Below are 12,445 nucleotides of genomic sequence, written 5' to 3' on the forward strand. Positions count from 1 at the left end.
ACAGCTTCTCAAAGCTCCACCCCAAGCAGATCTGAACTAGAATCTGCATTTTAACAAGATCTCCAGGTGATTTGTCTGTACTTTAAAGTTTGAGAAACACCAGTCCAGATCAATGGGATTTTTTTGTTTTTTGTTTTGAGACGGAGTCTCACTGTCACCCAGGCTGGAGTGCAGTGGCGCAATCTCGGCTCACTACAAGCTCCACCTCCCAGGTTCACGCCATTCTCCTGCCTCAGCCTCCCAAGTAGCTGGGCCTATAGGCACCAGCCACCACACCCGGCTAATTTTTTTTTTTTTTTTTTTTTTTTTGTATTTTTAGTAGAGACGGGGTTTCACCATGTTAGCCAGGATGGTCTTGATCTCCTGACCTAGTGATCAGCCCGCCTTGGCCTCCCAAAGTGCTGGGATTACAGGCATGAGCCACCGCGCCTGGCCTGTTAAGACAGAGTCTTGCTCTGTCGCCCAGGCTGGAGTGCAGTGGCATGATCTCGGCTGACTGCAATCCCTGGTTCAAGTGATTCTTGTGCCTCAGCCTCCTAAGTAGCTGGGATTACAGGCGTGCACTACCACGCTGGCTGACTTTTTGCATTTTTTTTTAGTAGAGATGGGGTTTCACATGTTGGCCAGGCTGGTCTCGAACTCCTGACCTCAGGTGATCTGCCCGCCTCAGCCTCCCAAAGTGCTGGGATTACAGGCGTGAGCCTCCACGCGTGGCTCAGATCAATGGTTTTAAAGCTGTGTTCCAGAGGTTGTAAAGAGTGCTCAGGAGCTACCAAAAGAAAGGAGGTACTAGAAAAGCAGAACCAGCAGGGCTCTCGACCTCTACCCCAGTTAAATCATACTAATTCCAACTTTAAGTCTGTATATTAAGGTTCTAATACTTCAATTGGAAAAAAAAAGTTTCACTACATGGTAACTTTTTAAAAAACTACTGATTTATCTAATTAGCATGATTTTCTCATAAGATTTAGAAGGTTCTCCAATGCTTTGCCTTGATGGTTCACATATTAAAACCCATAAAGCTCTCTCACAGCCTGTTTTGTCACCCTCTTTGCCTTCTCTGGATATCTACAAGCACTCTGCTAATCTTGGGCTTAGGAAAGAGAAAGTGATGGTTTGGTTCACCATATATTTTTATTTCATTAAATACAAAGGTCTCAGACCTTTGTGGCATGAGGTAAAAATCCAGGATGGGACAGCTATTCTTTTAGCTGAGAACTCTATACCACACCCAATAATGCTAACCTTCTCAGGGGCTATGGCTATGACACAAAACTAAAGTTTCTGATTTAAATCATAGATAGAAATAAACATCCTGTAGCACTTTATGTATGAAAACTTCTAAGTAATCTGAATAAAAAATAAAAGTTCCTACATGTCACTCACATTCCAGAGTGAATTATCATCTAGAAGATGGTAACTATTAGTGTCTTCTGCAGTTTCTAGTAGCTACTTTTGTTTTTTGTGAGTTTCTAGAAATGACTTTTCCTAGCTTTTTTAGTAGTTGCTTTCCTATCTCTGAGACTATGCCAGCAGAACCTCAAAACATTGCCTTTTCTTATTCACCAGCCTGCCTTTGTTCAAAGTTGTAGACCTAGGAATAAATTTATGAAAGGTTATCAAGGACAAACTTTAGTTACCTTCTTTAACAAGAATGCCACCTGTGGGAATCCAGGTTTCTGTTACCCACCTTCTTCCTAAGAATTTGGGAAATTTTGAGGTTTCAATGTAGTATGAAATAGGAATAAATGGGAATAAACCAAGGATGATTTCTGAAATCAAACTGAGGTAAAAATTTTTCTCTATAGGTCTGTCAGCCATAAACACACCTACTTCCAGAGAGGAATGTTCATGAGTTGAGTCACTCCATTGCCAAAACACCATCTACCATACAAGAAGTCTCTGATCATATTAGTATAGGGAGAAAAAACATAGGCTCCATGAGGAGTGGCAAGTTCATTCACACTCCCACATTCAGCTCCCCACTAGAACTATTACATGTCACTATGAAACGGCATACTAGCCCAAGATCTAATCCAGTACTAACTATCCAGAAGCTACAAATGAGATGGCTCTTAAAAAGCTGCAGTCCAAACTTGGAATCTCCAGTAGAATGAGACAGAAAAAAGGCACAAAAACAGTTTTCTTAGAAAAGCTATCACATATATATAGGCAGAAATCAGGTTGCTTATTAGAAGCTCATATCCTCCTTCCCCAGGACTCCAAAAGGATATGAGAACAGAACTGGCTGTAGTAAGAGCCCTAAAAAGGGTACAATCTCCTATACCCTGAAAGAGTCCAGCGATGGATACTCCCAGAAAGCCTTGGTTAAGTTCAACTGTTTTCTAAAATAAAGTCTATCTATTTTAAAAAAACTGATTGTTGGAGTTGGGTAATGAGGACATGGGGTTTCACTGTACTATTCTACATTTTTGTGTTTACAAATCTCTGTTAAACAAGTTTTAAAAAAATGTATGTATGTCCATATAAAAACTTTTATACCAATGTTCAGAGCAGCATTAATCATAATTGCCAAAAAGTGAAAAGAATCAAAATGTTATCCATTCATTCATCACTGATGAATGGATAAACAAAACATGGTATATCCATACAATAAGATATTATCAGCAATAAAAAGGAATGCTACAAACACAGATGAACCTTAAAAAAATATATGCTAAGTGAAAGAAGCCAGTCACAAAAGACCACATATTATATGATTCTATTTATATGAAATGTCCACAACAGACAAATCTATACAGACAGAAAGTAGACTAGCGATTGCCCATGGCTCGGGGTAGGGTGGAGGGAGTAATGGCTAAAGGAACAGAGCTTCTTTCTGGTGTAATAAAAATGTTCTAAAATTGATTGTAGTGAGGGATGCACAACTCTGAATATGCCAAAAATCACTGAACTGTACACTTTAAACGGGTGAATTATATAGCATACAAATCACATCTCAATAAAGCTGTTAAAAATGTATATATATTTTAAAAGGTCCTTCAGAGCCTAAACTCTCCATTCTTTTCTGTTGATGAGTCCCAAAAATGCCCCGAGAAAGCTGTTTGCTTCTAGTCCCTAAAGAAAATCAGAGGGAAAAAAATCCCACTTCTTCAATCTGTCAGAATAAGGAGAAGGAATTAGGCGATAAGCTGGGCACAATGGCTCACACCTGTAATCTTAGCACTTTGAGAGGCCAGGGCAGAAGGATTGCTTGAGGTCAGGAGACTAGCCTGGACAACATAGATAGATAGATAGAAACCCAGTTTCTAAAAATTTATTTTTTAATTCACCAGGTGTGGCAGTGCAGCCCATAGTCCTAGCTACTCTGAAGACTGAGCTGGGAGGACCACTTGAGCCCAGGAGTTTGAGGTTACAGTGAACTATGATCACGCCACTGCACTCCAGGCTGGGCAACAGAGCGAGACAATGTCTTTTAAAAAGATATTAATTTTTTTTAAAATAAATAGCTCCATGAATGGAACATTAAATGTGCAAATTACTTTGATGAACAGGAGAAATCAACTTCACATCCGCAAGTCTTTAGAAGCCAAGTGTTTTAGAATTTTTCACATTACCGTTCATGTTCCCTTTTGAGTAGAATTACAGTCCTACATACAGGGCTGCTAAGGTGAAGACACTAAAACCCAACTTGGCTATCATCCAAACCTGATATAAAACTTAACAGATTCAATAAAGGAAGAGAAAGACTACTAGAGTCTCAGAAAATAAATAAATAAACATCTGGCCAGGCATGGTGGCTCATGCCTGCAATCCCATCACTTTGGGAGGCTGAGGCAGGAGGATCACTTGAGCTCAGGAGTTTGAAACCAGCCTAGGCAACACAGTGAGAACCCCATCTCTACAAAAATTTGAAAAATTAGCTGGGCATCGGGTGGTGTATGCCTGTATTCCTAGCTACTTGGGAGGCTGAGGCAGGAGAATCACTTGAACCCAGGAGTCAGAGGCTACACTAAGCTATGATCGAGCCACTGCACTCCAGCCTGGGTGACAGAGTGAGACCCTGTCTCTTAAAAACAAATTGAAAAGGGGCCAGGCGTGGTGGCTCACGCCTGTAATCCCAGCACTTTGGGAGGCTGAGGTGGACGGATCACGAGGTCAGGAGTTCGAGACCAGCCTGGCCAAAGAAATCGCATCTCTACTGAAAATACAAAAAATTAGCCGGGCATGGTAGTCCGCACCTATAATCCCAGCTACTCAGGAGGCTGAGGCAGGAGAATTGCTAGAACCTGGGAGGCGGAGGTTGCAGTGAGCCGAGATTGTAGCATTGCCCTCCAGCCAGGCAACAGTGCAAGACTCTGTCTCAAAAAATAAATAAATAAAAATAAATAAACAAATGAATTAAAAAAAAAAACATCTACATACACTTCTTTTTTTTTTTTTTTTTTTTTTTTTTTTGAGACAGAGTCTTGTTCTGTGCAGTGGCACAATCTGGGCTCACTGAAAACTCTGCCTCCCAGGTTCAAGCTTCTCCTGCCTCAGCCTCTGGAGTAGCTAGGAGTACAGGCATGCGCCACCACTGGGTAATTTTTGCATTTTTGGTAGAGACAGGGTCTCACCATGTTGGCCAGGATGGTCTCGAACTCCTGACCTCAAGTGATTGGCCCACTTCAGCCTCCCAAAGTGCTGGGATTACAGGTATGAGCCACTGCACCAGGCCCAAACATCTACATACAAAGGATATAAATGGCCTGTATCATTGGTTGAAGACTAGACTCACTGTCAGGGGACAACCTGAGTATGCCAATGGTCCTGTGGCCTGGTTTTAGTGGACAGTAATTATCCACACAAACCATACTGAACAAAAGGGAAAGAAAAGAAATGTGTAGGGGGCAACATTATTTTTTAAATGGCCTTGTATCTCTGTTTAGAACCTTAATCTCACTTTCTCTGAAGTAGACCTGTGCTTCTGAAACACATGATTCTAGAAAGAAGACTGCTGCTCCAAACTCCCTAAGAGGAAAAATTTTAATTTTTGTAATTTAAAAATACAATTAGTTCTATCTGAAGCACATGTGCATAACAAAGTTTATGCAAAGGGGAAGTGACATCCTAGGCCTAAGAAGAGAAACTGCTGAAGCTAACTCAAAACCTCAGCAAAGAATGAAGACAATCATACTATGTACCACCTACCCAGACTACCTACTCAATAATTTCCCCAAACAGAAGCAGCCAGAAGGGCAAAGGCTATTGCCTCAATTAAGTGATACAGTCATGTATCTTGAAGCCCTTTAGAAGCTTCAATGTTATATGACATAAGACTATTCTGCCTTGTTTCTTCTCTGAGAAAACACCAAATGGCAGATGATGTCGGTGGAGAGGGTGGGGTGCGGGCAGAGGCCCCGGGGGGCCCTGGGATGGGAAACCACGGTGGCTTCCGTGGAGGGGCTGGGGTTGCAGCCGTGGACAGGGCTGAGGCTGCGGAGCTCATGGAGGCAAGGCCAAGGATAAGGAGTGGATGCCTGTCACCAAGCTGGGCTGCTTGGTTAAGGACATAAAGATCAAGTCCCTGGAGAACTATCTCTTCTCCCTGCCCATCAAGGAATTTGAGATCACTGACTTTTTCCTGGGGGCCTCTCTCAAGGATGAGGTGTTGAAGATTATGCCAGTGCAGAAGCAGACCCACACTGGCCAATGCAAAAGGTTCAAGGCGTTTGTTGCCATCGGGGACTACAATGGCCATGTCGGTCTGGGTGTTAAGTGCTCTAAGGAGGGGCCACCATCCCGGCCAAGCTCTCTATTCTCCCTGTGCGCAGAGGCTACTGGGGGAACAAGATCCACAAGCCCCACACAGTTCCTTGCAAGGTGGAAAGGCTGCTGCGGCTCTGCGCTGGTGCGCCTCATCCCTGCGCCCAAGGGCGCTGGCGTCGTCTCAGCCCCTGTGCCCAAGAAGCTGCTCATGATGGCTGGTATTGATGACTGCTACACCTCAGCCAGGGGCTGCACTGCCACCCTGGGCAACTTCGCCAAGGCCACCTTTGATGCCATCTCTAAGACCTACAGCTACCTGACCCCCCGACCTCTGGAAGGAGACGGGATTCACCAAGTCTCCCTATCAGGAATTCACTGACCACCTCATCAAGACACACACCAGAGCCTCTGTGCAGAAGACGCAGGCTCCAGCTGTGGCTACAACATAGGGTTTTTATACAAGAAATGTAAAGTGAATTAAGCATGAAAAAAAAAAAGACTGTTCTGCCTTGCTTCACTGCATCCACATCCAATGGAACCTTGAGGTATTACCAACGGCAAAACTGGTCCTCAGACTCCCTGCCCAGCTCTCCCCCACCCGCCTAGCTATGCTCTGTGCAACACAGCAAGCGACAGTCTCAGTTTGAAATTACATTACATTGATTTATTGCTACTGCTAATCATTTGTCAAAACTCCCAATGTGCTGGGCAGAGACCCTAACAGTCATGGTCTCAGCTCTGAGAAAGAGTGCTTTCCTGAACTCCCATCCATACTTTGACTTTTGTGAGGTGAAAAACACCTAATGTGATTATTTACAATCTATATATGGTTAAGTTCCTAGTACCTGAGGTCTATATCCAACTCTCTGGAGTTTATCTACCCTTCCTCAGCACTCAATAGTTGTAAAATAATAACTGAACTTAAACATTTTTGAAGGTCTCTAGCTTTCTATTAATACTTTATCTACTTCACATACACACATATATTAGACATGAACTTACCTAACCCTTTCTGAATCTATGTTTCAGCCTGGATAAGCTAAAAAATAACACCATTTTAAAAAGACTTCCCATTTTGTCCAGAACTTTTCTTTGGAGAAGGGACTGCTCATAGTTTCACTGTTTTATAATCTATACCATCTCAACTGTTCTTCATTTGGGGGACTCTGATTATGTCCCCTCAGCCTCTTCTTTCTAGTCAGACTCGGATGACCTTTTTAAAGTCTTTTTTTCTATACAATTTATTCAGCAAAAGAGTCTACACATCATTATACTCTTCCCACTTAAAAATTCTATCCCAACGTTTTATTTTGTACTGGACACGTGGCATAGGAAATAACTTTAGAGCTGGCACCATCCTTTCAAATATATCATTCAGAAAACAGCAACATTTCTGCCTTCAAGTACTAGTATAGTATGCCCTGCCTTAGGTGATGCCTACCTGTCCATGTCTTCCAGATTATCCACTGGTGACCCCAGGCGATCACTAAGCCGTCGCCGTTCTGGTGTGCTAACACAGAAGTGGTCATTGCCAACAGTGATCCTTAAGCTCTTTTCCAAAGAGTCAGAATGCAGACCAGGAGAACGTCTCTACAAAAGTAAAGGATGATATGGTTAGTCAATAGGGTCAAGACATCCCTACATCCAAAAACTCTCCTCCCTAGTTACAAAGTTAGCCAGGCATGGTGGCTCATGCCTGTATACCCAATGCTTTGGGAGGCTGAGGTGCATAGGCCCAGGGAAGAATGTGAGACCAGTCTGGGCAACACAGACTCCATCTCTATAAAAAAAAAAAAGCTTAAAATTAGCCAGGTGTGGTCCCAACTATTCAGGTGGCTGAGGTGGGAGGATAGCTTAAGCTTGAGAGGTCAGGGCTGCAGTGAGCCATGAATGCACCACAGCACTTCAGCCTGGGCAATAAGCAGGACCTTCTCTCAAAAACAAAAAACGACCCCGCAAAGTAGGGGTTCAACAAGGTGAGAAATGGTTATGGTAAGACACTATACCAAAAATAAAGCACTTTTTAAAAATTATCATCTTCTTAGAGATATAAGCCCATACCTCTAACTCTCCTAAACAGTGACCTCTCATTCTTACTGGGCATGGGAAAAGAGAAGTGAATAAAGTCCCTGCTCTCAGAACCTACATATTTCCAGTGAAGGAGGTAAGCCAAAAACAAGTTTAAAGAAAAAAAAAAGTACTTCTGGTAAGTGCTTTAAAGTCATTAAAACATGGTATCATAAAAGGAGTTACTTCAGATAGGATGGTTAGAAAAGGTTTTTCTCAGATGATAACCTGAAGCCTGAACGATGAGATGTCAGCCTTGCAAAGAACAGGTAGAAAGATGTTTCAGGCAAAGGAAAGAACCACCTCAGTATTGAGCTTGGTATACTTTAAGTAACAGAAAAGCGGCCAGTGTGGCTGCAGCAAAGTGACAGAAGAGGAAAAGACAGGCAGAAAGCACGGTTGGGAAATTTGGATTTTATTCTTAGTGCAATTAACAGTTATAGGAGGGTTTTACACAGGATAGTGACATCATCTGACTACATTTTTCCTCCAGATGCTTGCACGGCACACCCTCACCTCCTTCAGATCTTTATTCAAAAATCACCTTCCCAGGAGGCCTTCCCTGACTACTCTATCAAAAATTTTAACTCCTCGGGCCAGGCATGGTAGCTCATGCCTGTAAGCCCAGCATTTTGGGAGGCTGAGGCAGGAGAATCACTTGAGGCCAGGAGTTTGAGACCAGCCTGGGCAACATAGTGAAATCTCTCCCCACACCAAAAAAAATGTTTTAAATAAAATCAGCTGGGATGTTGGTACGCACCTACAGTCCCAGCTACTCAGGAGGCTGAGGTGAGAGGATCGCTTGAGTGTGGGAGTTTGAGACTGCAGTGAGCTATGATCACGCCACTACACTCCAGCCCGGGTGACAGAGCAAGACTGTATTACATACACACACACGCACACAGGCACACAAATTGTAACTCCCTTCTCTGCTCTTAGTCCTTTTTTTTTTTTTTTTTGAGACTTGCTCTGTCGCCCTCAGTCTGGAGTGCAGTGGCACGATCTCGGCTCACTGCAAGCTCCGCCTCCCAGGTTCACGCCCTTCTCCTGCCTCAGCCTCCCAAGTAGCTGGGACTACAGGTGCCCGCCACCAAGCCCGGCTAATTTTTGTATTTTTAGAGAGATGGGGTTTCACCGTGTTAGCCAATATGGTCTCAATCTCCCGACCTTGTGATCCGCCCGCCTCGGCCTCCCAAAGTGCTGGGATTACAGGCGTGAGCCACCGCGCCCGGCCCTATTTTAGTACTTCTTAGTCCTTCTTAGTACTTAATTACATTTAACATACCATGGCATTTCTAACTTCATCTTATTATCCAACTCTCCCTGCTAGAATATTAACTCTATAAGGATAGGAGTTTTTGTCTGGTTTGTACTTTGTTGTATCCCCAGGGTAGTCCAGAACAGTGCCTAATGCAAAGTAGATGCTCAATAAATACGTCAAATGTATAAAGTGAGAGCTTAAAAATCAATTTGATTTCTGTGTAACCTCCAGAATAAACTGGAGGGTAGCAAGAGCAGAGTGTAAAGGAGCCAAATGCAACAATCCATGAAAGAGGTAAAAGGGCTTAGACCAGAGTGATGGCAGGAGGAGGGCAGTTTTGGGGATGTATTCTAGAGGTAAAGCTAACGGGTTAGACAGATGAGGTAATCTGACAAATTAGATGTGGGAAGAAGGGAGATAATGACTTTCTGATGTAAGCAATGGATAATGCTATTTACTCAGACAGAAAAGACTGGAGCAAATACATGGTGCACTGGAGAAGAAAAGGAGGTTGTGTAAACAAGCATTCTGTTCTTGCTTCCTCTGTAGTGACTGCCACCCACACTGGCACTGCTCAACTGAAAATCTTAACATAGTGACAAATCAATTTACCCATGACCAAAGTACTCACAGTACTTACATACATGTTAGAGAGCCACTCAAAAAAGCAGAATTTTGTTACTAAGTTTTAAAAAAGAGGCCAGGCATGATGGCGGCCGCCTGTAATCCCAGCTACTTGGGAGGCTGAGGCGGGAGAATTGATTGAACCCCGGAGGCGGAGGTTACAGTGAGCTGAGATCATGCCATTGCACTCCAGCCTGGGCAACAGGGTGAGACTCTTTCTCAAATAATAATAATAATAAAAAGATTGACGAACTAAAAATAAAACAAATTCCCAAAAAACAGAATCTCTTGGGGTGGTGGTTATGGTTAAAAGTCAACATTATTTCTAAAACTAAACTTAATCTCATGCTCCGTTCCTCTAGCAGTGAAACACAGAGGTTCAAATCATGGGTTTGGGGAACCAGGCGGATCTGAGTTGCACCACAGCTCCACCACTTAGCCGTGTCACCTTAGTCGAGTTACTCGAACCTCTCTGGGTTGGTTCCTCGGCTGTACAACAAGGAATAGTATTAACTGCCTCATTTCAAAGAGTTGTGAGGGTTAAAAGAATGTGTAAAATGAAAGGCTAGGCATAATTCCTGACTTAGAACTCGACAAGAGGTAGTGGCTATGGCAATGACTGTGGTCCTGCACACTTCATTCCGAAGCAGCAGCTCCAATTCATTTAAGCTAACAATGTATACTCTAGACGTAAAGCCTGGTAGGGTTCAAGAGTCCCTAACTCGCCACAAAAGCGGACATTTCGGCTTTTTTTCCTAAGATCCAGGAAGGCAGCTCAGGTGTAAGGGGATGAAAAGTACGGAACCCCGAGGACACGTCAACTCTACAAAAAGTACCAAGCCACACGGTTTGGACGAAATGCCCCCGCCTTGGCAAACTTTCCACACCTCACCCGGCATGAGAGAAACAGCCTATTCCTAAGGAACGGAGCGCGCACTCCCGACCAGACGCCCGTGCGCTCCCGAGTCCGTTATTGTGTCAACGCTCCCGGGTCTGACAGAAGACTCCAGGCTCGGCATCCCCGAGGGAGTCTGGCCGGAGGCTTCGCGCTTAGGACCCTGGTCTGGAGGCCCCGGGCGTTTCTGGAAACGGGAATTCCGGGCGAGGGGGCTGGGGGATGGAGGGAGTCCTGGACGAGGGGTGGGATTACCCGGCTGCCGCTGTCGCCTGGATGGTCTCCGCGGCCGTCCCGGGCATAGTCGGCGCGGGACGCCCCTCGGCTGCTGCCTCTGAAGCCGGCCGGGCCCGGCGGGAAGAGTCGTCGGCCCCGCGGTGGCGACGGGGAGCCGCGACGGGCCCGAGGCGGGGACGGGGAGACGCGACGACCCCGTGGCGGGGACGGCGAGGCCCGGCGGCCGCGGTGCCCTGAGGGCGAGCGGGGTCGGCGAGCCGGGGTCCGCGACGAGGAGCCGGAGGGCGGAGGCGGCGGTGAGCTGCGGCGAGCCGGGCCTGAGGAGGAGCCAGAGCTGCGGCCGCTGCGCGGGCCGCCCCCGCCGTCGTCTTTAGGCCGGTGGGAAGAGACGGAGGAGCGAGCGCTGCTGCGGTACATGGTTCTCGCAGCGGCGGCCACGGCGACAGCTCCGACCCGGGGGCGCCCTAGACGCAGGCCCGGAGCGCGCCGCCGCAGCTGCAGCCACCGCCACTTCGGCCGCCGCGCGCCGCCTCAGCCGCGGGAGCAGCCCCGTCCCCTCGTCCCCGCGTCGCCCCGGGGGCCCGGCCGAGCGCGCCCCCGCGGCTGGCGGTTGGAGGGCGCGAGCACGCGTCCGACACACCCCCCCGCCTCCGGGGCTCCCCGCTCCTCCACTCAGGGAGCGGCCGCAGGAACCAAGAAAAGTGGGGAGGAGCACAGACGCCGGTACGAGGCTGGGCGAGGGGAGGGCAAGCGAAGCGCGCGCCCTGAGCTCTGCACGCCCCGCCTCCGAATCCTCAAGATGGCGGCCGCAGAGCCGCCTACTTCCCCCTCCCCCAGCGGCCACGTGACCCCTGTGGCCTCCGCGTGGGGTGGGCGGGGCGGAAGGGAGGGCTTCTCTGGAGAGGAATCTGGTTTTCCGGGGATGCTCCAGGCCCTGGGACTTAGGGGTTTGGAGACCGTGCGGAGGTATCTTCGCTCTTTCCTGCTGCCCCTCAAGCCTCTTAATTTAGGGATGGACACGAAATGGTTGAAAACCATTCGTGATAATATAAACGGGCCTGTAAACGTTAGCCGTGTCGGAGGTTATGGACCCCGTCCGGCAGGAGCGCCCACCGAAGTCCTGTCCCCTGCTGAAGCAACACGACCCTCATCAGTTTACTTTCCAGTTTGCCTAATTTCTGGAGGTTGAAATTGAGGATAGGAAAGTACCAGGTGGAGGTGGTGGGCCAGAATCAAACCCAAAATAGACGTTGTCAGGCCTCTGAGCCCAAGCTAAGCCATCATATCCCCTATGACCTGCACGTATACATCCAGATGGCCTGAGGCAACTGAAGATCCACAAAAGAAGTGAAAATAGCCTTAACTGATGACATTCCACCATTGTGATTTGTTCCTACCCCACCCTAACTGACAGGATATATTCTCCCCCTCGCCCTTAAGTAGGTGCTTTGTAGTATTCTCCCCCACCCTTAAGAATGTACTTTGTACACCTATCCCAAACCTATAAGAACTAATGATAATTCCACCACCCTTTGCTGACTCCTTTTTTGGACTGAACCCGCCTGCACCCAGGTGAGATAAACAGCCTTGTTGCTCACACGAAGCCTGTTTGGTGGACTCTCTTCACACGTTTTCGAGCTGTTTCCTGA

General features: G+C 46.6%; 1 protein-coding gene and 1 pseudogene across 2 annotated transcripts in view; one reads left to right on the top strand and one right to left on the bottom strand.

Annotated features, from left to right (window-relative positions):
- ZNF318 (zinc finger protein 318) overlaps positions 1 to 11,582 on the bottom strand; it is a 33,703-nt gene extending 22,121 nt beyond the window's left edge. The window contains exons 1-2 of one of the 2 annotated variants that reach the window (XM_054491154.2): positions 10,815 to 11,582; positions 7,154 to 7,302 (exon numbers count right to left, since the gene is read on the bottom strand). In XM_054491154.2, the coding sequence (XP_054347129.1) occupies positions 7,154 to 7,302; positions 10,815 to 11,213 (548 nt within the window). In that variant the 5' untranslated portion in view covers positions 11,214 to 11,582. Of the gene's footprint in view, positions 1 to 7,153; positions 7,303 to 10,556; positions 10,634 to 10,814 lie in introns of those variants that run through there. The other variant, XM_063666212.1, reaches the window with a different exon arrangement.
- LOC134739651 (small ribosomal subunit protein uS5-like) lies at positions 5,319 to 6,161 on the top strand (annotated as a pseudogene).
- Positions 11,583 to 12,445: the final 863 nt, after the last annotated feature.

This window comes from Pongo pygmaeus, chromosome 5 (assembly GCF_028885625.2).
Source record: "Pongo pygmaeus isolate AG05252 chromosome 5, NHGRI_mPonPyg2-v2.0_pri, whole genome shotgun sequence".
In the NCBI taxonomy this organism is placed as follows: Eukaryota; Metazoa; Chordata; class Mammalia; order Primates; family Hominidae; genus Pongo; species Pongo pygmaeus.